The sequence below is a fragment of the Micropterus salmoides genome, unplaced genomic scaffold, assembly GCF_014851395.1.
Source record: "Micropterus salmoides isolate LMB-PRFRI ecotype aquatic unplaced genomic scaffold, ASM1485139v1 Ms_hic_scaffold_8, whole genome shotgun sequence".
In the NCBI taxonomy this organism is placed as follows: domain Eukaryota; kingdom Metazoa; phylum Chordata; class Actinopteri; order Centrarchiformes; family Centrarchidae; genus Micropterus; species Micropterus salmoides.
Window position 1 is genome coordinate 37,958,671 of NW_024044570.1, and position 24,962 is coordinate 37,983,632.

At 39.1% G+C, this 24,962-nt stretch overlaps 1 protein-coding gene across 6 annotated transcripts in view; it reads right to left on the reverse strand.

The window, feature by feature from the left end:
- ripor1 (RHO family interacting cell polarization regulator 1) overlaps nt 1–24,962 on the reverse strand; it is a 144,017-nt gene that overhangs the window by 50,937 nt on the left and 68,118 nt on the right. For 2 of the 6 annotated variants that reach the window (XM_038705633.1, XM_038705630.1), the window contains exons 2-10: nt 17,681–17,804; nt 12,560–12,712; nt 11,943–12,021; nt 11,681–11,704; nt 11,062–11,115; nt 7,952–8,101; nt 7,665–7,728; nt 2,972–3,015; nt 775–900 (exon numbers count right to left, since the gene is read on the reverse strand). In XM_038705633.1, coding sequence (XP_038561561.1) covers nt 775–900; nt 2,972–3,015; nt 7,665–7,728; nt 7,952–8,101; nt 11,062–11,115; nt 11,681–11,704; nt 11,943–12,021; nt 12,560–12,712; nt 17,681–17,778 — 792 coding nt within the window. In that variant the 5' untranslated portion in view covers nt 17,779–17,804. Of the gene's footprint in view, nt 1–774; nt 901–2,971; nt 3,016–7,664; nt 7,729–7,951; nt 8,102–11,061; nt 11,116–11,680; nt 11,705–11,942; nt 12,022–12,559; nt 12,713–17,680; nt 17,805–21,791; nt 21,963–22,138; nt 22,350–22,395; nt 22,540–24,962 lie in introns of those variants that run through there. The other 4 variants (XM_038705632.1, XM_038705629.1, XM_038705634.1 and 1 more) reach the window with 4 other exon arrangements.

Consider the following 24,962-nt stretch of genomic DNA (forward strand, 5'->3'; position numbering starts at 1 on the left):
TTATGGCTGTCGACACCTACATGCACGTCAGAATTCCTCGAGGGTCTATTTCAAGTAGCCGGCTATTTAAAAACGATAAAATATTCTTTGTGTGATTCATCAATGGTAATAAATTATCCGAAACTCGGCACAACGCCGGTGAAGCTGGAGCTCGGTCTCTTCAGCAGTTGTTCTTCTTCCGCCACTACACACATGCGCACTGATGACCCAGGGTTAGGCTTACAATTTTGGATTTATTCACGCACTTTCCTCCTGGCTTTTCTCTTTCTCTCGTGCATTTTGTCTCCACACTGGTCAGCCACGCACACTCACGCACTGACTGAACGCAGAGTTTATGTGCATGTGTATGCAACTACATATTCTCATTTGACAAAAGTCTGGATGTCATATTTGCCGAGCGCACCCTTGCGCAGCGGCACTGCATGAGAGAATGAGATGAGTATGTTGTGTGGATTGTCCTGCTTTTAAAAAAAGCTTAATAAAAAAAGATGCAAATAAGCCTGGGCTATTAATTTAAGTTTTACAGTATATATCTTAAAAGTCCAACAAGTACAAGGCTTTAGTGCTTCAATCGGTCTCTGTAGGATGATATCACTATACAAACCAAGAGGTGGTAGGACTGAACAGCCAGGATTAAAAGGTTATCTTGCAAACCTCAAATCCTGTTTCGTAGTTCAGTCTCTAGGAGTAGTGTTCCCAAATGCAATGCTTTCATTGATCAAGCACAACTAAGTAATTAAGAAAGATTGGCAAAAGACACTGGGGGGGACTGACCTTCACAGAGAGGAACTCACTGATGAGCGGCAGAAACACCATGTCTTCACTGTCCCACACTTGTTTGGCATTGATCTCTATTCTGCCTCGGAGCTTCCACCGTTGCCGCCCATACTTCATAAAGATCTGAACACACACACACACACACACGCACACACGCACACACACACACACAGACACAGCATCAGTCTCAGTTCTGCATGTCAGTAGAGTTGTGTGTGTATGCTTTGTGTTTATCTTAGTTGTATGTTTAATTTTTTGTTTTGTATCATTTTCATAAAGTATTCACTATGAAAGTGCATATGTGGCAGATAACAAAGAAATAGAGCGAGACATACACTCTCATACATGCAGGATTATAGAAACATACACTCAGGATCAAAAAGACACACATGAACAATTAACAACAATTGATTAAGGGAAAATTGTAAAAACTAATGCTGATGATCCAGTTAAGCAAAATGGAGACATGTATATCAATCACTTCAAAAAACCGCTGAAAACAGTCCCATCAATTTAGATTCTAAAACACGGAAGAAATATATTTGACTTCTGAGATTGAAGTTAGAAATCTGCCTTAATTTATACTACGTACTGTTTACTTATCATGTATTTTATCATATACTGTCTAATTATGATTTATTAATATTTAAAAAAATGTTTAAAAACTTAAAGAGGTGGTATTGTGCTTTTTGGCTTTTTGCTCTCTTGGAAGCCTGCTGTGACCCGCGGGAGGAGCGTGTGAGGCCGACCAGCCGCCCGCTCACAGAGCCCTCTGCTCCCGCCGTCACACGGACCGCTGCAGCAACAACGGCAGAGGAAAACACAGCTGGAAGGTTTTCATACCGCTTATCTGTCTTTACATTCTGAGGAGTGTTAAACGTTTTAACTTTAAAAAGAGAAAGCTGTGTGGATCACTGGTGTGTGTGTCGCATTGAACATTACGTCACGGCAGTTGGGTGTGGTGTCGCTATGACGACAAGCTACGTACTATCTCTGGGTACTATCTGCAATGGAAAACGGGGCAGGACCGAGTAGAGTCCAGTCTATCGATTTGTGCTATGGTAGCATTTTTCATCAAGGCAGCAGAGATCGTCAGAACACCGGCAACAGTTCAACGTTTAATCCTAAAAGACGATGCAACTCCGACTCGTGAGCCTGGAAATTCTGAAGCAGCTTTGATTTGGATCACACTACGTTGTTTCTTACGACCCGCCCTTCTCTGCTTCTGATTGGCTAGTAGTCCTTACCTGGGAACTGCGCATGTGCAACTCCCAACAAAGATTTTGTACAAGTAAGATGCATCACTCTGTAGCTCAAGAGCGGAGCGTACAACACACAGGGTGAAAAGAGGAGCAGCAGCAATGTGCAGAGAGAAAAATATGGTGTTTTTTGAAAATTAAACCATGTAAACCTGTTCTGGTACAACCCCTAAATAAGACTTTGAACATGAAAATGAGCATAATACCACCTATTTAAATCTGCTGTTGCAGTCAGGTTTTAAAATCACTCTCTGTAATTAATTGGTAATTATTTCATATATCTGGGCCTGTGTCCACCAAAGCGTTTCTTCCTGAGCCAGCGTCTTTTTTTTTTCAATTCATTGCAATGGGAGCGCCGCGTTTTTACAAGCTAGTAAAAACATGACATTTTTAAATCCAGTAAAGTTAGGTAGAACTGCTTGCAACAAATGTATCATAGCAACCAAAGCAGTCAGAAAAAACGCTGCGACTCAAAAACGCTAGCTAGTGCTCCCTGCTGGGCAATTTCAGAAAAGCAGCTGCCGTTTTCAGCTGGCAAAAACCGCTTTGGTGGACACGGGCCCTAAAGCTGTATTTTCCTTTGTCCTTTACCTTTACATAACAATGTTCTGAGTGTATATCATTGCCAGTATTCACACAATGCTTTGGAAATGCTATTTCTCATTATGGTCATGCCAATAAATACATTTTAATTTGAGAGAGAAGAGACAGAAGGTGGGTTTCCATCCACCTGCTTTGTTGCATTAAGAAAATGAGTGGAAACAACAAAAATTCAAAAGAGTTTTACAAGGGTTAATATTCACACGTCTTTTCCTGATTATCGCAAAATTCTGAGCTACATTTGGATAAATGGAAACCTGGCTAGAGACAGAGAGAGAGAGCGAGAGACAGAGCTAGAGAGGGAGGGACAGGGCAGAGAAACTGACGGGACTAACCTCATACTGGTCACCAGCACACAATCTAGCAAATCCTGCCAGACCTTAAAAAACAAACAGAAACAGATGTAGACTATCAGTTTATGGTTATTATAACATTACTGATATCTGATAGATGGAAACGTGCTAACACCAACATGAAGGCCTGTTTCAGGACTAATGTGATAGAAAAACTTAAAGTCACCCGAATAGGATGGCCACATAAAAGCTCATGAAATGGGCTGTTGTAATGTCAGCTACAGGCAGATACTGGTATTCGCTTTTGCAGTTCCTATTTGCAATGTGCCCATGGATGTACAGACCTTCATCATTTACTTTGATACTGAAGAAAGAACTTGATTTCTAAGTGGTTTTATGGACAGTTATTTGAGATGGACATCAGAGATAATGATATCGTTGGGAAGTGTAACTCATATAGAATTATATCATGTGTTTCATGTCTCTGTGTTAAAGGTCCAGTGTGTAAGATTTAGAGGCATCTAGTGGTGAGGGTTGTGAATTGCAACCATCGGTCCAGTCTACCACTGCCCCCTAACTTTTCAAAGAGCATAGGACAGCTATGGTGTCTGACACAGCACAAAAGGTGCCTCTTCTGAGACAGCAGAGAGTAGCCAGTCAAGAAATGAGGTTTCTTTAGGTATATTTAGTCCAGTCTAGTGTGTAATACTAAGGATCTATTGACAGAAATGCAATATAATATCCATAACTATGTTTTCAGTGGTGTATAAAGACCTTACATAATGAACTGTTACGTTTTTATTACCTTAGAATGAGCCATTTCTATCTACATAACCGCGGGCACCCCTTTCTGTGGAGGTTGCTGTATTTTGTTTTGTTTTGTTTCTACAATAGCCAACAACGGACAAACAGCGCTTCGTCATCACGGCGTTCTTCTGCTTGTATAAATCCGGCAGTGTAGACGCCTGTCACTACATTAAATGGGTCCGTAGAAGAAGAAGAGGAAACAATAATAATAATAATAAACAGTCTCTGAGTAGTTCTCTGGTTTATTAAAAGTAAGAAGAGAAGTGACATTTGGACAAATGAACAAGCACACACGTTATTTAGCACAAGAGCTGACAGCCTATGGCTCTGTGGAGCCGACTGTGGCTCAGGAGGTAGAGCGGATTGCCCCTTAATCAGAAGGTCGGTGGTTCAATCCTACGTGTGTGAATGTTAGTTTCAGTGTGATTACTTAGGCTCAGTGTGTGAATGTTAGTTTCAGTTTGATTACTTAGGCTCAGTGTGTGAATGTTAGTTTCAGTGTGATTACTTAGGCTCAGTGTGTGAATGTTAGTTTCAGTGTGATTACTTAGGCTCAGTGTGTGAATGGTGTAAAAACAGTGTAAAAGGTTGAAAAGACCATGAAGCCAGACCAGGACAGATAAAAACAGCTGACAGCAGAAATCATGGATGTGGATTTTTCAAGATGGAAGGCTGTAATGTGGGACAGATGAATTTTGGAAGCGGTTGCTGAAGCTGTCTGTTTTCTGCTGGACAGGTAATGAACTTAAGTTTGTCAGGCTTTAGAATGAAAACTGTTGTTTGATAGCTTTAGCTTGAAGCTGGCTATAATCACCGAGAGAGGTGAGGTGTTTCCCCTGTCAATATGTAGTTGCATTAATTTCATGTCACCTAATTATTCTTCAGCCTGTGGTTTGGCTTTGCCGATTACGTTAGCGAGACAATCAGCTGATCGGTAACATTAGTTGGCAATAAAACCTTAACGTTAGCTTAGAGCATGGAAGCATCAGCCAGCTAAACCTTTACTGCCCTGGTAGAAAAATCATGTAAGGTTAGTTGGATTGGTTTATTCTCCAGCACTGGCTTTGGCTTGTGGTGTAAAATATGTAGATGTATTAATTTCATGTAGTTACTCTCTCTCCAGCCCTCTGTTTTGGTTTTGTTACGTTTGTGAGACAACCAGCTGATCACTAATTGGCAATAAAAGGTAGCTTACAGCTGGAAGCTCAGGTCAGCCAGCTAAACTTTTACTGCGCTGGTAGAAAAAATATTTAGTTGGATTGTAACTTCATGTAGTTCTTCTCCAGCCTCTGTTATGGCTTTGTTACGTGGACAGAAATGTACCGTTATCTTCCTGAGACAGATGATGAATATTATTGGTAATGAAACGGTAACAGCAGGGAAGCTCAGATCAGCAGCTAAACTTCACATCTTACTGCCCTGGTGGAAAACATGTATTTCTTTTTACTGCTAATGGTGATATATAACAAGACCGTGTGTCTATCAAGTGACCAATAATAAATACTTTCCAAATTTGCATTAAAAAAAGTTTTTTGGGATATTGCTTCCCACTGTGCACACAAATGTGTAATTTGTATTTCACATGCTAAATGTCCATTAAAAACTAAAAAACGTTTTACCACAAGCTGAAATTACATTAAAAGAGTCTGTACTACTTTGTGTTTCTGTTGTATTTCAAAAAATTCAAAAGACATTTTGGAAAGATTTGCAGATTGCTTATCTAATTAATTAAGCACAGTGAGAGGAGCCTTGATTCTCACCAGCCAATGCCTTTGTAAACTTCATGTATTATGTGGTTTATAATGGACTGTGGTGCAGAAACAGTGAGGCTTACATTGTCCTGGTATCTGTCAGTGGTCATACTTGATGCACTAGATGTGATAGTTTTTGAGATGTTCTTCATTTTTTTTGGTTTGTTAGTCCAGATGAGCCAACCCTCCCAAGATGTAAAATACTGTATTACAGGAGTATGAGACATCAAGTAGCACTTCATTTCTTCATGTGGCTGTTGTTTATTAATGAACAAGTAACAATAATATAAAAAAAACAACATGATTTTACTGAATAATTAAGTAAATATAATTTGTTAATATATCTATCTAAAGAAACCTCAATTCTTGACTGGCAACTCTCTTGACTGGCTATCTCATAGATGACATCTTTTGTCCTGTCTCAGGCACCGTAGCTACACTACTCGCTTGGATAGGGGAGGGGGTGCAATTCACAACCCTCACCACTAGATGTCACTAAAACTTACACACTGAACCTTTAATTATTCAGTAAAACCATGGCACTGACAGATAACATGGAAAATGTAAACCAAGAGTGTGAAACACTGTCACTGTTTCTGGACCACAGTCCATTATAAAGAACACATTAAATAAAGTTTATACAAACTTGACAAGGGAAACACAATTCTCACTGTGATTATGGCCCCTCGCCAAAACCGCCCGCCAACAATAACATCTAGCCCACAGTCAGATTATGGTTATTTGATAGTGGCAAAAAATATAAATAAATAAATGCTTTGATAGCGGTGCTGAAATAGATCTCATGTCATGGCAGCGACAGTTACTCACATAATCACTTCCTCTTTGGTGGTTCTGCTTACAAAATAAAAGTGCGAGAAGCTTTTTTTTACTGTATAGCAGCATTGGAGTTAAACTGAGCTTTTACTTTGAAAAATTCTGAACGACATTAAAAGAGTCTGTAGCCAGCTTGACACACTTCTGAAAGAGCCTCAGAAAACGTGATTCCCCTAAATGTCTTCTGCTTGGAGATACTGGGGAAAGTAGGTTGATGGATGTGGATCAAAGACCGAAACAAAAAGAGTGCAGCACATGCTATAATGTGAGAAACATTCGCTGCAGAATCCATTTGTTGGAGAGAGTTGTCCTGAGGTAGGATTGAAAACTGAACCCTTGGGTTGCGAGCCCTGCGCCTTACCAACTGAACTAACCAAGTAACGTTAATAAATTTAAATATTATGGCTAATATTCTCATCCACCACCTAATGGTTGAAAATATTGCTCCAATGCAAAACTTATTTGCCGACCCCTGCAACATATTATTACTACTTCTTCTTCTTCTAACGTACATATTCAATGTAGGGATGAGTGTCTGCACTGCCTGAATTCTACCAGAAGTCGAACAAGAACAACGTAGTGACGAAACACGCTCTGTAGAGCTGTTTGTCTGTTTTCAGCTACCGTAGAAACGTAATGGTTATGTAGATAGAAATGGCTTATTCTAAGGTAATAAAAACATAATGGTTCATTATGTAAGGTCTTTATTCACCTCTGAAAACATACTTATGGATTCTATATTGCATTTCTGTCAATAGATCCTCAGAAATATTACACACTGGACCTTTCAGATTTGACTGAGATACATCTCCAGTAAGGATTATGGGTTTTGACTCAAATTCACCTCACATGGTTTTTGCCTCACATCTCTCCCTCCGTGCCTCCCCTTCAACTCCTCTTAAGTAAACCAGACTACTAATAAAGTGTTTACAAGCTGATGAATTAGGTCACCCTATAGTAACCGTGTTTGTTCAGTGATCATAGAATAATTTTTCAAGACAGGAGCCATTTAAAACGTAACCTGTTGATGGCCTGATTCATGTTTAATAACTATTGGAATTGTTGTGTGCGTTCACGTGTTATTGTATTTTCTACCCATTTATAGCCAAGTATGTTTCACTAAAGAATTATTTTAATTATGTGAGTGTCCCAGTCACAAGGAGTTGTAGAGTATGTACCCTTTCTAGTTGGTTTTCCTCAGAGTATATGTGCTTTTTGTTGTTGGCTAGGACAATCAAATTCAAGAAGAGAATGAAAAAAGACAGACAAAAAAATTGAGGATGAGAGGAAGGAGGGAAGAGTGAAGACAAACAGGTGAAATCGCAATGATGTTTTATTCTTACCTTTCATCTTAATGTGGAACTCTCCCAGCTGGTTCTCCAACTCGCTCTCTAACACACACATGTTCTGCAAAGAGGATCAAAGAGAGATTTTTAACCAAGCAGGTCAGAACTATAGAGCTGCTGGATCTATATTAGTTGTGCTATGTTAAATCCTATTGCTTTATAATGTATTCACCTGCTACCTGCCCATGCAATGACCCTGTTATTTCAAGGATCACTATACATTTACCATTTTTCAGCATTCCATCTTAATCCCCTTTTCACTCTATCCCTCCTCTTCACCTTACCTCTGTGTACTCTTTGTATCCTTTATTGGCTTCTCCTAAACTCTCCCTGGCCTCCTTACTGCCTGGAGAGGCAGTGTATGCCTTCACCATCTTGTTGGCTCCGTCCCTGAGTCTCCTCTGCAGGCAGTAGGCTTCATATAGCTCCTCAATCTGGGAAAAGACGGGGAAAGATACACAATGTCACTTTTATGTATGCTGGAAGCATTCACAACATATGTTCTTTTATCCAAAATATCTTGACTTTTATTATTATTCTGCTGCGTTTTTTGGCACTCAACTGGTTCAACATTTTTCACTATTGAGGGGGGATACGAGCGGCCCCTCCCGTAATTGGACTTATCCTCGTTTATGCTGAAATGTTTGTTATTGTTAGTCATAAGTACAGTCGCATGAAAAAGAATGTGAACCATTTGGAATTACCTGGATTTCTGCATAAATTGGTCATAAAATGTGATCTGATCTTCATCTAAGTCACAACAATAGACAAACAATTGTTTTTATGTTTTTATTGAACTGCACAGGACTCGGAATCGGCAGATACAGTACTCAATATTAAATGGCTCGGATCGGGATCGGTGGGCAAAAAAACATACCTAATATTTATTACTGAAGTTCTTCTCATGCATATATAGCTGTACAATCTTACCCGCAGAGACAGTGTCCACCACAGGGCAAGCTGAGCCAAGGGGAGTTGAAGGTGAGGGCTTTAATTTTATGCACACACACACACCAGTGCTCTATTTTATGGGACTGCATTGTAGTTTTTGATTATATTTTTAAAAACATTGAGTAATTGAGTGTGTATGTATGTGTGAGCATTTGTAACTGTACACATGACATGTTAGTAGGTAGCAGTATACTGTGACTTAAGTGTTCAGTGCAGTGGTGACTTGCGTACACAAACTAAGGAGGCAGGTGTCACCCTCAACATTTCCTCTCAAACCTTATGATGTTCCAAATCTTACATACATTATTGGTACAACTTTTAAAGCCACCAATCCAGTTTAGTATCAGCATTTCAACAGCTAGCACTCTCACCGCAATTTCTTTGTACAGTACATCCCAGTATTCCTACATATTCAAGTTTCCTTTAATGAAATTTGTAAATCTAGAGCTTATGCATATTTGGTAGACGTATGTGCTGTCTGGGTGTTTTCTACTTCACACTCTGAATGTTCTGATGAAATTATCGGTATGGACTAATTTGGATTTAAAGTAAAAATATGGAGATTGTCAGACCTCTAGCTGACACATACATTGTTAATTGATTTTTGGCCATTTAGTGGAGTGGTGGTGGCACCGTCTGCTAGCACGTCGCCCGTGAGGCCCAGGTGTAGGGTTAACCAGTCGAAATGCATATAATCAATAACTTAGGTTTACGCACACACTCTGATGTTTGTGGTAAGGGTAATTGGCTTCAGGGGGCTATCAAAAGTAACACACGCTGCATAGCTAGCCAGCTAGCTGGCACTACCAAAGTAAACAAGGGTCCTAGAAATGCAATTCTGGTCCTAGGATTGCTGTCCTGAAACTGCAGCCTCTAGTACTGCAGCTACATACTACTCAGACAGGTGCCACGGCGGGTGTGGCGATCACTCAGAGAAGAGGAAAGAGAGCCAGGAGAGGAGCCATGCTGACATACTTGACAATAAAACTCCTTCTGATTCTGATTTAAAATCTTATTCATATTCTTTAAAACATTTCCCATGTTTCCAAGATTAGTTTCCTTCAGCTACTTTCTGCACATTAAAGCCAGCAATGCAGTGTAGCGTCAGCTTTTCAACAATCCTTACAACCTTCCACATATTGCATACATAAGTACTATTCAAATTTGTTCAAGACAGCAATTCAGTTTAGCGTCAGCTTTTCTACAAAACTTTCTACATCTTCCATAAATTTGTACTATTCAACTTCAGCAATTCAGTTTAGTGCAAGCCCTTCAGCAGATAGCATTCACACCGCTTCAGAAATTGCTTTTCTAGTTTAATCTGCAATACAAATGGCCCGCCAGTGCCTACTCTGGTATTTTTGCCTATTGTGATGTCATTTATATGAGTATCTTCAAATGCTTCATATCCATAAAATCTGTACAACCTCAGCTAAAAGGTTATGTAAGTCAATAAGCCATAATAATTGATAAAAGTGAAATTGTGTGATGAATAAAAAAAAATTAAAACATCGGGCATGTTTTCTCATAAAATTCTACAAAATGAACCGCGTACAAGGTCGCGGGGGTCTGGAGCCAATCCCAGCTAACGTCGGGCACACCCTGGACAGGTCGCCAGTCCATCGCAGGGCCACACATAGACAAACAACTAGTCACACTCACACTTAAGGTCAATTTAGAGTCACCAGGCCGCCCCCATGCACCCGGTCATCCGGTTATGACTGGTCGGGTGGTCCTGTTCCGAGCTGTCAGCTGTCAAGACTCCAGCAAGATGAGTGGGCGACTGTGTTTTACATCGATGATGCTTGGTCAAGATGGACACTGTTTCCTAAATGTCAGACTGTTTATTTTAATAAAAATTATCATCTGGTTGCTGCTGTTTACATTAACCCCAGATGCAAATTCAAAAATTGCACTGTGGAATGTTCGGGGTATATACGTGCATGTATATAAATAACTGTATTGTTTTTGTTTTATTTTATTTTATATGTTACCATATTTTAATATTGCCGTGTAAAATAGTGTGTGTAGCACGAAGGAACTACAAATTTCATTTAGTTATGCAGCCTTGTGCTTGTATAATGACTAATAAACAACCTTGTACCTTGTAAATACTTTTGAAGTAGACCTTCACAAACACTGCCTATTTAAATATGACCAGTAAGTTGTATTAACAGTTAGTCAGTCTCGACAAAAAACAACCAGCAGCTACAGCAAAATGGTCCAAGACTTTTATGATGAAAAACAAAATTAAATACCAGGGTTCATTAAAAAGGTAATGTAAAGACAAAACAAATCCATCTTACTATAAGCAACCAGTCCAATATAGTTACATAATATGCACATTTCTGCACATTTCCAAAATGTTTTGGACATGTTTTATTTACTGTGACATTCACTGAAGGGGAAAGGCATTGTTTGACAGGGATCATGGTGGTCTTACCTTGCTGAGGTGAAACTCCAGTCGTCTTATGTACCTCTCAGTCACTTTCACTTGCTGTCAGTTAGAAACAAATAGTCACTTTTATTCCTACTTGTCAACACAGAAAGAACTATTTTCACAATATCTCAGCTTATGTCCAACTACAGGCTCAGGCCAGCCTACTACAAACACGGAGGTGGCCCATATTTTCTGTAATGGAATGAGTCACCTTATAAATTCAGCATGATGTACATTTCTACAAATATGGATTCTAGTTTCTAATTTTTGATCTCTGTTAAGATACCGTCAACACTTCTTAAAAATGTTTTGAAATAAAAAGGCTACCAGGTAAGTTGGAAGGTTGGAAGGTTTTTATTGTGAAATATCTGTGCAGGAAGTGTTGAGTTAAACTGAAGGTAGTAAACGGCTTTTAAAAAAAACCTGAAAAATAAGTGGAAAAAATTAGTGTAGAGAGAGAAAGTGAAAGGAGCACAGGTCCTATGGCATGGCTCTGTTCTTGTTCTGATGAAATTAATACTGTGGGAATGTACATTATCCTGAATTTATGATTATATAAACCTCAAACCCCAAACTTCTTGGTGCAGTTGAGGTAGTTATTTATGAAATGAAAGTAACTCACCTTGTCCAGTTCGTACAGGAAACCCTGAGGAGGCAGAAACAAGTCACATGATCAGTTTCTCTTTTGTGGATGCAAAATGTGATGTACACTCTTCATGTTAAGTGATATTTTGCTTTGTTGACATTTTCATTATATCAAAACATCAGGAAATGAAAGTGCTTGTGTCCACATTAGACATAAGAAAATTTTAATAACATTAAAATGAATAAATAACATGTTTTTCCTTCCCCGCAAAGCTAAACAGTACAATGTCAGAACATACCAGTCTGGAATTCCTCTTTGATTCTTTCATCTGTCTGCTGAGGCTGTCTAAGTCCATCTGATGAACCTGCAGGTAAGACCTGAGACACACACATATAGACACACATGTTTGAATTTTATGACAATGATCTAAACTTTGCCATCTGACCATCTGACTAATACGTGTTAATTATTGAGCTTTAGGGGTGTTGGTCAGTGGATTTTCATACCTTTGGACAGAGTCTTTAAGCTAAGATGGCTGTAGTATTATATTAAATGGACAGATACGCAAGTGGTATCTATCTTCTCATCTAACTCCCTGCAATAAATGGTAAATGGCATGTACTTGTATAGTGCCTTTTTAGTCTTTCTGACCACTCAAAGCACTTTTACATTATATAACATTCACTCCATTCACAAACATTCATATACTGAGGCAGAGGCTAAGGTGCTTCTGCCATCAGAAAGAGAAATACACATACACATTTACACACTACCATCAGGAGCAATTTGGGGTTCAGTATGTGAAATGTCCATTCTCTTAAACCATACTGCAATAGTAATGCAACGTAGGAGCACAGTACATAGGACTTCAGAATTGCAGAGTTGCTATTTGTATGTGTATGTGAGTGTACTCACTGAAGGCCTTTCTTCAGTGCCTCGTAGACCTGATCTAGTCGTTCTGGTTGAGGAACTTTAGGTGGTGGGTTGGACTTGGTGGACACAGTAAACATCCTGCTGGCTCTGCTGGGCTTCCTGCTGAGACCTGGAGTGCTGAACACTGAGAGGTTCCTGCAACATCAAGTCAACATCATCTTCAAACATCCTCTCTGGTTATATCAAGAAATGTTCCTGTTATTACACATAATCAATATATGTAATTGAAAGGGAGATCTGTCATTTTAACATGATTAGTTGGTATAACAAAAACCATAACCCTTCTATATGCTGTTTTAACAGTTTTGGACAGGGCTAATCTGTGATAAGAGAAACTCAAACAGGATTTATTCACACCAACTATATTTGCACAGGGTGGCATGGTGGCTCTGTCGCCTCACAGTAAGAAGGTCTGGGGTTCGACCTTGGTCGTCCCAGGCCTTTCTGTGTCCCAGGCCTTGTGCCAGTTCAGAGGGTACTGTGAAAATTTTGATTTTGTTCAGTTATTTGACAAGATAAGTTAGATGTTGTTTGTTCCTTTTTTTTCAAGAGGCATGTTGGTATAGTGTTATGAAGAGAATGTTTCATAATATAACAAGGTAAAGTAATATATTGTTATAACTAGAATTTTGTATTGTTATATCTAAATAATTTTTTTATGTAATAGTGACAACAATATGTCATTATAACATGAAAAATATCTTGTCAATTGGAAAAGGGATCTGAGAAAATAAATATTGTCATGGTGGCATCAATGCACAGCTGGTAGTTTCTGACCAGAAACACATTCAGAAACATATGAATTGTATAAAGGGTTTACAAAGAATTTGACTACATGTGGTAGCAGAATAGACAGTCAGTCGGTGGTCTAATCTATCAAACCACTTATCCTGTATCCAGTGTCTTTTGGACTGGAGCCTATACCAGCACACATTAGCAGACCAGTATAAAACTGAGTGACTGATGTGACTTAGAAATTAAGTTTGGTACTGTAGTCTAACCAGGCAGAAACCACTATCAGTCAAAGTTTTGATATATATCATATTATGTAAAGATGGACGACGCATCTCCACTTCCTCCCCCTATACAAAATGAAGCCAAAATTTCAAAGATACAGGCACTGCATGTCATGCACTGGTGACACCATTTGGAGCCAGAGTCTGGGCAGTAGTGATTGGAGCCGTTTCGAGGTCTTGCCCATACACCCGGGCGACCCACTCGCAAACAAGGCTCAGCTGTCAATAATGATGTGAAACCCCCTTTTTATAGGCAAGGCAATTATTTGTATAGCACATTTAATACATCAGGCAGTTTATTTGACTTGATTTTATAGTGTACCAAACTTGAACAAAACAAACAAAAATAAGTACCACTCCAGGTAATTATGAAAGGACCATCTTCATGCAATAAGATGCTACATGCTGAATGGGTTTTCTCTGAGAATGCCTGAATGATGTTAAAGAATAGTTCAACACAAATTCATAGAGGGAGGAACTGCAGACAGGTTTGTGCAGTAAAAATTTGAATTTCCTCCCGATATGAAGTCTCATCATTGTTTTAAATCCGGGAGTTCTCTCCATGTTGGGGGATGCAGTCGTGGGTGTACAGCGTGAACAGGAGGGGGCTGAGCACACAGCCCTGGGGGGCTCCAATGTTAAGAACCACCAATCCGAACTGTGGTTCTGGGGTCTGTTTGTGAGGAAGGCCAATATCCAGTTGCAGAGTATTTAAAACCAGAGTGTTGAGTTTGCTGATCAGTTTCATGGGGAGATTGTGTTGAATGCTGCCCAAGAAGTGAATTGGCATCTCTCCAGCTACCAGTTCACCTTATGCATTGACTGGTCCAAACTGGACTTGAATCTGAGAGCCGACAGTTCCCAAGCAATGGACTGAGCTACTACCCCCCCCCCCCCCCCCCCCAAAGACAAGGCATGTTGTTTTTGTCCTGTTTCTGCCTGTTCTCTATTATGTATGAGTCATATTACTGCCAACATCCATAAAGGCAAAACATTTTTCAGTGAATTAAATAATATTGGAAAACAAAAAAACCTCTAGTGAGTTGCTTCCCCAACCCATCCTCAGCAACCCTGGTACCAGAGAAGCAATTTAAGAAGAAAGGCAGAAGACATATACAGTACAGTAAATCCAGGCATCAACACAGCAAGGGGACAATGCATGTGCTATAACATACTGTTACTGTCAGTGTTTAGCTTTACACTCTGAACTGTGAAGTGTTCGCGGTGCAAGAGCTCTGGCTTGTCAGTCAGTCAGTTGTTAGAAAAGAAAAGATAATGTCTCTGACGTGCTACTAACGTTAGCTCGATGACTCAGAGTGTCTGAAATTCAGAAAGCCAGAGATACGTACAAATTGGCGGGCGAGGCTGAGGACAGTGGCGAGCGCTAATGGAACAGTGGAGCTGGAAGACCCGCTGCAGGTTCCTGGTCAGTGAATGTTACAGGTGTGTATGCAATGAGGACGGGTCCGCTGTTGTAGGGTAACATTATATGAATGGAAACATCAAACTAACGCACATTAAACTTAGATCACCCAGATGCACCGATCACGGGAACGAGGGAAAAACAAACTGGAGCCCAACTCCTTATCCCCGCTGCTTTCCAGCCAATACTGCAGTATATAAATCTATATTTCAAGCAGCCTTTAGATGCAAAAACAGAACAAGATGAATAATCACTGAAGCAATTGGCATATTATATTACATTACATTTACTTTTCTAGCCAAGGTGTAACTAATTGCAACAACTCATACCAAACAATTTGTTTGTATTTTTGATTTCACCCCTTAAGAGTTCTTAGAGCACAAATAATATATTAATTTCATAGGTGTAATTTACGCTGGGGATACTGGGGACATGTCTCCACCACGTTTTTTAAAGCATTTGTTATGTTCTGCAACAAGAAATGTAAAAAACAAATGAAAATACTTTGAGAAAGGTTTATTTGCACAATAAGAAAACGTGTAATGCAATTTAAAGATAAAAGAAACAAATGTGCATTTTTCAAAAAGGTTTAAACTAAAAAGACAAGCTGCTGAGTGCTGCATTATATTCAGTTTGAATTGTCACTTGAATCACTTATATAAATAAAGACAATTCTACTATAAATTAGTGCAGGAAATGTCTCCAGAATGCAGGAGAAGGACCCCCAGACCACCGTTTGTATATTTCAGCACTGAATATTTCATCAAATAGTGTTAAAATGTCGTCTTGTCTTGTTCTCGTGAACCCAATATTGTGAATGTGCATGTGAGCTAAGTGTATCGTCACACCCCTAATCTGAACCCTTATGTCCCACCACTTCTCAACACAAAGTGACGTCCTTGATTAATTTTATCTTATTTTATCAAAGTACAAACACACCCAAAAAAGCTATAGTGTGTTATATTTAAATGTATTATAATAAAATGTTTTATTAAATGTCTCATCTGTCCACACTTTTCACTGTTTTAATTGTTGGCTTGACCCTTTTAATCAGCTGGGTGTAAGTGGGCTGAAGAAGCAGAAAACATGGTCTGATAAACCAAAATGGGGACGGAGCAGGGCTTTGTAGCTGCCAGGAATATTGGTGTAGACGTGGTCCAACGTGTTTGTTCCTCTGTGTGGACATGCTGGTGGAATTTAGGTAAAACTGTTCTGAGATTTGTTTGATTATATGATTGCAACAATAAAAACACCATCAAGTTGTTTTGTCATGTGACTGCTGATGACCTCAAACAGTTCCTGTAGTACATTTTTTGAATTTGCATCTGGAGGAATGTAAACAGCAACAACAAAAACACTGAAGAATTCTCTGGGCAGACAGTATGGCCCAAATCTCAACATTAAAAATTCCACATCTGGTAAACATTGTCGATGCACTTTAGCTGCGTTTGAGCACCATTTAGTTATGATACACAGTCCTCCTCCCCTCGTCTTAACGGACTCTAGTGTCCTGTCTGCGCGGAATAAGAAGTGTGACAGCTTCCTCAGGTACGCTGCTATGCAGCCGGGTCTCTGTGAAGATGAGGGCACAGCAGTTTCTGCTGTCGCGTTGTTGTCCCCACACTTTCTTTTCCAATATTGATTAATGTATTTCTGTCATAGGTGATCATAATTAGACGAGTTTCCGTAAAAAAGGAAAAAACAAAAATGTAGCAAATTAAGGGAGCTATGGTCACTGCGTCTACACGCGCTGCCGTTGCCATGGTGGCAAAAAAAATAATATTTTTGATTTAAATTTTTTAATCAAATATAAATAAATTGCAATCCATCCAAACAAAGAAAAGATTAAGATTTTATTAAGAAAAAGATTACAATGTCGACAACTTAAGATAATACAACATGATAAAAATATAAAGGAATTAATGAAATCATATTATTATTATATTATCTATTATTACTGTACTATTATTATTATTATATTATTATAAATACAATATAATTATATATAAAGGTTATGATACAAAGATTTGACTAATTTACTTTACAAATTTACAAAATGTAGACCTACAGAGCCAGGGTGGGGGTTAATAAACCGAGGAAAATAATCCAAGATGAAAGGGGTAAATTTACAAGAACAAAAATCAGATTCCCTGAAATTAAAGTCACAAAAAATCCTAATCACTCTGGTGTTTTCTTCTGACTACTCCTATAGTGATTGTGGGCTAAACGATATTTCCTCACTGCTAAATTCGATTGTGAAGGCTAATATAATTATCCACTGCATGCATAATACACGGCAGAGGCGTGTGTGTGATGTTGCAGCCTTGCAAAGTGTTTGGCCATTTCACAATCAACGTGCATTCTTCTAGGGAAAATATAGAGAAGTTAAGTTTACACCGACTCAAATAACCAATATCTAATTCACCGTCGTAGTACTGTTTAACTCCAGTGTAGGTAGAGTTTGTCAACCCTGAGTTTGCTTTATAACCCTGAGTTAACTCTGAGTAGGTTGAACTCCTTTCGTAGTACATGCCACGTTTGGTGTTTACAAATTGTGATATGTGACTCATATTCTGTCAAATGATATTGACATCAATTAACATATACCTGACAGGATGATCAAGTGTGTACTTCCCCACCACATGCATGTGTGTGTGTTTGTACCTGTAGGGCTTGTCGTAGGTGTTGACTCCAGTGAAGCTCTGGCTCCTAGTGATGACTCTGGAGGTGAGGCGTCTGACTGGGCGAACGGACAGCGACATGGTGGAGAGAGCTCGGGATGGACTCCCTGTACAGAGCAGAGGAGAAGAACCATCAGCAGACAGCGGACACCACACTCCATTCCCACCTTGTATTAGCATACAACCTGCACCTGGATATCTTTTTAATATTTGCTATAATTTGATTGTTTGACAATAGAGACAGAGGGGGAAAATGGAACGAGAGTATGAGGGGTGCCACACAATAGAGGTGCCGGTAGGAATCAAACTGGGACGGTATAATTACATGCCTTAGACCAGCAGACCACTATGCTCCTTATCTGGATCAGAAAAAAACATTCAGGTTTAACGGTGATGAGTATATTTTATTTGTGTGAAATGATCTATATCCCCAGCAGTAATTAATGTGAAATTAACACAATTGAATCATTTTATAATATATAAATAAAAAAGGGATAAAATAATCAGAAATTTAATTAAATGGAAACAAACTGAAAATTCTGCTGCTGGTAGATGAGTTCAATGATCATGAGTACTACAATGATGAGTGCAGACAGTGAAGATATATGGTGTACATTACATGCTATAACATCCAATCAAATGCAAATAGAGAGCTAAAACCACTACATTCTGAATTATAGCTTTAGCTAATATATTTTGGTTTTTGTTAGTGTTATTTTTCTCTCCCTTTTCAACAAATTGATTATGAAGAGTTGTTTTACATGTTCACATTAAGCATGTGCAGGAGTGTGTCCACCCTCCCGCGATTGGTCCACATCATCTTATAGACGCTTATTTTCGTGTCCCCAGTATCTCCATTTACATTTACATTTATTCAATTAGCTCCAGGCAGAGGAAATTTCTGCATTTCTCATTCAGGGGAATCTGATCTCACATTTTCTGACAAGCCACAGACTCTTTCGAATTTTCTTCATAACTTTTCAAAGTAAAAGCTCTCAATTAAACATGACATAAAGTACTGCTGCAAAGACTTTCTCGAGCTTTTATTTTGTAGGCACAATCACTTAAGAGAAAGTGAGTACATGAGTAACTTTTGCTGTCATGACTGAGATCTGTTTCAGTATTCACTATAATGTTGTTTTTTTCTGCTATCAAAGAAATCTGGCCAGCTTTGGCCCGTGGCCCACCTATTGCCAACCACTGATGTACAGTGTGATCACAGTCATATGAAAAAACATCTGCACAAAACCACTTTCTTTTAAATAAAATTTGTTACATTTGATTCAATTATTAGCTTTGTTTTCCCTGTGTTTAAGGTCTCTTTATTAAGCAAATAAACGGATATGAATTTGACTTTTCAAATGCCATGCCTGAAATTGCCATTAGGAACCACATAGGTGTTGTTGCTGTGAGTCAGCATCTCGCTTCCTGACTCATTTCCTGCTGGAAACACTGACAAGTACTATCACATGTGTAATGTGATGGAATGATGTTATACTAACACCACAGCAAATGATTCTCCCCATTTCAGTACAGTACAGTAACTATTCAGTGATGTCCTCACTGTAACAAGGTCAAGTGGATGGATCAAGAGTCAGTTAGTAAAAACACATATGCACACATTGCACCTTGTTAGGTACCCCCATGGCTGGATTTCCAGATGTGTATTTTTTGTGTACTTCTGTGTGAGTCACTGTGTGATTAGTATGTTCCACGCTTTGTTTAGAGGTGTTAAGGTATTCCACATACAAGAAACAAGTTAGCACCTACAGTACTCTCAGTGTACAGGTAAATACAAGTGTTGGGCAACATAACAGGAACACCTTATTAATAATACTGCCATCCAATATAACAAACAATTCTATCAGCTGACAGTTTAGCCAGATTATCTAAATCACTTTATTTGGAGGTAAAACTGAAAGTGGAACACAACTATGGTAACAGTAGGTTAGAATTAAACTAGGAAGTGTGTCTGGAAACTGCATGAATGTATTAATAGATCTGGATATGGCGCTGCCATAAGCCTTAAGAAGTAATCCCCTGCTGGTCAAAAATCATTTTCCCAAAGACCCCCACATTAAAAGAATTGTCTGTAAAACTGTTGACAGGACACCTCTTACTCGAAACAAGGTGTTATTACTCTTTTTTTCATATTTAAAACCAAGAGGAAACAATTCTATTTCAGTTGAATTGAAGTCCTGTGTCCTCTTCTAATACCATGGCAAACTGTGATGGACACAGACAGTTTGGGTAATAATAGTACTTTTTGCCATTGTTTTCTTTTCCAAGTAAGTTTATGTACCCTGGTTTGTCAGGTCATCTAAATGCCGTGTTAGATTTCTTGCCTCATTGGCCGCAGCAATTGTTTTGGTGAGTACAGTGTTGGAAGTGACTCCAACAGCCAAAGCTACAAAAAGAAAAAACAAGTTTTACATTAAGCACAGAGGCTAATACTTTCTCTTTTAATATATATATGTCCCCTTTTTGTTGACAAACAGGAATGTAAAAAACATATAGAAAGCAGGTTTATCTTTAGCTACCAAGTGTCACTTTCACCAGTTGAAATGACAGTTGTAGCTGCCAGCAAATTATATCAGCTGTAGCTGAATTATTTTAATTTCATAAAAAACAACAATAGCAACAAAAGTTATCTACAATCAACAAGATCAAAATTAAACTGGCTGTTGAATGGTTAGTGTACTCTTAGCCTTTTTTACTTTGTTACTTGGTAAACAAACAGGCACAACTCTGTAAGCTGCTGCAGTTCAACGTGAGTCTCCTCTTAGGTATGCAAAGGAAGTTTGCATCTTTTAGACATTGCTGTAGACTCGTTTTAAACGGTATTTGGCCAGTTTGGTAGATACTTCCTCTTCAGTTATAAAACATTGTAACACATTATGGATGACTATGGAGAATGGAGACAAAATACATTGCATATGACAGAACTGACTGCATCATGCCATCATGATGATGTGAGTCAATTCAAGTTTAGACTCAAATATTATGCAATGCCTCAGTTTGCTCTGAAGAGAAATTCAGCTCTTCTAAAATATCTTGCCATTTTGATCTGCTACAATGACTACAAGCAGTGCAATAGTAGATGTGTTTTCATCCTGAGCCATTTGCTACAGGATGTTTGGTTTGGTACACGCCTTTCTTTGGCTTGGTATACCCTGTGAACCAAATAAGTACTTTAGAATGAGCCTAATACACTCTACTTGGGTCTATGACTTGGTACAGAACAACTCTAAAGTATGAGGGTTCCACACGAAACTCTTTGACAGCGGCTAATCCATTTTGTTACTGTGGCCTGAAGCAGTGTTTCATATTGTGGCTTAAGTGAACAGTTAATTTCTGTCAACTAAAGCAGTGTTTTCCGACTGTGGCCTATCCAGTGTCCTGTATCCTGTTTCTTCAAACAGTTGAAAGGTCTTTGCAAGATGACTGCCAAACACCCCCTCCCAGAGGACAGGAAATGTCACAATCCTACAGGAAGTCAGAAGCAACTGCCTCTCCTGACAGGAAATTTAACAAAGGGAGACAGTCCTGAGGGCTGCAGTCATCTGGCTGAAGAGAAAAGGTCAATTCTGCTGGAGTTGAACTAAATCACAAGGGACGGAAAGAGCACTTCAGCGATATTTATTGTTTCAGAATTAATCTGACAGTACAACTTTCAAATAATCCTTTTAAGTGAAAAAAGTTTTGTTTAACATGTACTCTGAATAAAAATAAACAATAATTTTAACTGTGAGTAAAAGTGTTAAAAATGCTTAAACAGTTGGCAGGAGGTAAACTACTTACTTCTACACTTGAAAATCATCAAGAATGTGCCTGTGTTTGTGTGCTCTGTGCCCAACCATTTGTTGACTTAACCTAGTTTAGGTACTCAAGCAGAATACAAGAGCTGAAGTGGAGTGAGAGGTGAAGAAAACACATTTTAGAGAGAGGACAAAGACAGAGCAAGAGTAAAGTTGGGTACAGTTTTTGCTTGGCAACATGTCTCTATCATTTTTATCGTATACTACAGTTTTTTTTTTTACACAATAACACTGGTCCTTAACACAACAATCACAACCTGTAATTCATGTACCGACCCTGTCTGTCCATCCTGGGAGAGGGTCCTCCCTCCTCTGTTGCTCTTCCTGAGGTTGAATTTAAAACTGGATTGTCCCAGTGTAACTATCAAACTTTAACAGGAGTGTAATGCATGGTTCTTGCTTTGGGCTCCACAAACATGTGCACTTGCCTGCTAATCTCTGCAATTACATAACTGCAGCTGGCGGTTCAGAAACATCTGCATGCGGTAAATTATTAACTCATTGATCTGTGGTAACCCCAAGCCAAACACTTTTTCTCACGCCTCTAAAAAACACCAACAGATAAGCAACAAATTCTATTAATGTATATATATATATAAACTCGAATAAAACCAAACACCAACCAGGATGGGGTTCCATGTTCCAGTTCAGACAGGGCAGTGGTAGTCGGCACATTTCTCACTGTCACACTCCACTGTTTTGTCTCCTGTATAATCTCCAGCCTCAAAATTACACTTTCATTAGCTAATCAGTCAGCATTCCATTTAGTTTAATGGTCCATCAGCTCCATTAAAACTTTATCTAGTCCATTCAGAGGTGGGTCACTTACAGCAATCACACTAAAAATGTCAGTCAAACTGCTGGTTTTTGTGTTCCCTACCTGATCAAAACAGTGGTCCAGTCCTGCCCAATGATAACAACAGATTCCAGTCACACTATCTCCTCTGCTATTGATGTTCTCATATAAACACTGTGACTATGGCTCTGTGCCACACACTCAGCTCTCTATACACCTCTGTGAACGAGTTACTATTGTTTGATGCTCTCTGGCTTCTCTCTCTCTCTCTCAGACCATTCTGGAAAAACATGGCACATGGCCCCAAACACACACACACACACACACACACACACACACACACACACACAGTCCATGTCTCCCTTAAACTATTTTTGGTAGAAATTATAAAAACATTATTGAGATAGAAACATTTCCTCAAGAAGAAAATTATAAACTTTAATATACTATATTGCTTGACAGTGATGTGTTTGCCATAGTCAAACATCACTGAAAGGAAGGTATATCACACCATTCATATGTCAGTCCTTTTTGAATGGACAGACTCAAATAAGCACAGCCGGATTGGTCAAGTTGGCTAAACACACCACATGCTATTGGTTACTGCATTAATGAAAGACATGCCCAGAAGGCTATGTTACATGAAGTATTGTTAACTATGCTGAAAAAACAGGCCAACAAAGACAGGAAATACTACAAACTAGGTTTATCACCTCAAACATCAGCATCCTATAAAGAACACAGAGTGAAAAAGTGCACAGTTCCAAACATCGCTTCACTTCAAATTAAAAGCCACAAGTTTAGAATATGTTTTCTGTAAAGCATAGAAAAAACATTCAGTGCAGTGTCAGCAGCACAACATACAGTATCTCACAAAAGTGAGTAGGGCGATATGAACCAAAAAGTCATATCCCGGTACTGTTAGGCTGATACCGATATAAAATATATTGGTATTTTCTGCAAAGTGTGTGTGTGTGTGTGTGTGTGTGTGTTTTTTTACTATTTGTGGTAGTTTGTTCTTCCATTTTGATTATAATTCATTCTCCACCTTATTTAAGTGTCACTCACTATTGAATTTGCCTCCTTCAGTTCTCTTCACAGTCACAGACCTAACGTAAGTTACCTCTGTTGCAAACACATCAGCGTGCCCCGCTTCTTCTCCTTTCTCCCTCCCTTTATATCTGCTCCGGTGACTTTCTCTATCAGTAGTAGGCTACATTGAATAAAGACGCCAAAATTATGATTATGGGATCCTGCTCTGCTTCAGTATGTCACAGTTACATGTTGGCATTCATGGTTCCCTTGATGAACTGTAGCTCCCCAGTGCCGGCAGCACTCGTGCAGCCTCAGGACAGGACACTCCCACCACCATGCTTGACTGTAGGCAAGACACACTCTTTGTACTCCTCACCTGGTTGCCGCCACAAATGCTTGACACCATCTTAACCAAATAAGTTTATCTTGGTCTCATCAGACCACAGGACGTGGTTCCAGTAAACCATGTCCTGGAGTCTGTAGTCTGCTTATCTTCAGCAAACTGTTTGCGAGCTTTCTTGTGCATCTTGTGCAGAAGAGGCTTCCTACTGGGATGACAGCCATGCAGACCAGTTTGATGCAGTGTGTGGTGTTTGGTCTGAGCCCTGACAGGCTGACCCACCACCCCTTCAACCTGTGCAGCAATGCTGGCAGCAATCATACTCCATATTCCAAAGGCAACCTCTGGATATGGTGCTGAGCACGTGCACTCAACTTCTTTAGACACTGTCCTCACTTTTGTTGCCAGCGGTTCAGACATTAATGGCTATGTGATGTGTTATTTTGTTGGGACAGCAAATTTAAACTGTTATACAAGCAGTACACTCACTACTTCACATTGTAGCAAAGTGTAACTCTTTATGTCAATTATAGCCAAAACAGTGAGTCTATGAGCTTTCTTCTAGTGGCATTGTCTGGCAGGAAATATGCAGAGCATGTTCCTGTGGTGACCACAGACACCAGTGAGACACAACCCACTGTACAACATTTATTTACTCAGTGAGTCTCAAAGAAAAGCACACTTGCCAGTATGTTGTTTTCCATGTTGACAAAAAGTGGTCTCTTTGTCAGACAGACTTGTAGATCCAAGAACTCATACACAGTGGGAAAGAGAAAAAACATACTCGTGTCAATAATACTAAAACGCTAAGGTATAATACTGTATATATATATATATATATATATATATATATATACACACATACATACATACATATATACACAGACACCTAAAGGAAGTGCAGGAAACCGATTGAGTGCAGTGGACCTTCACAGCTCAGGGCATCTCCTGTCCAAATAACCAGACCAGCTGCACCAAACGTCACGGTGGAGGTGGATGGACAATGTTTACCAGATGTGGAATTTTAATTGTTGTCGGCCATATTATCTGCCCAGAGAATCCACCAGTATTTCTGTTGCTGTTTACATTCCTCCAGTTGCAAATTCAGAAAATGCACTACAGGAACTGTATGAGGTCATACAGTAGACCATGACATACTTGTGGATAGAATGCAAAAATATGTAGGTCTGTCTGGCACAGTTTTAAAGTGGTTTAAGTATTACGTAAAAGACAGAGACTATTTTGTATCCATTAGCAACTGTACATCTAAGACAAT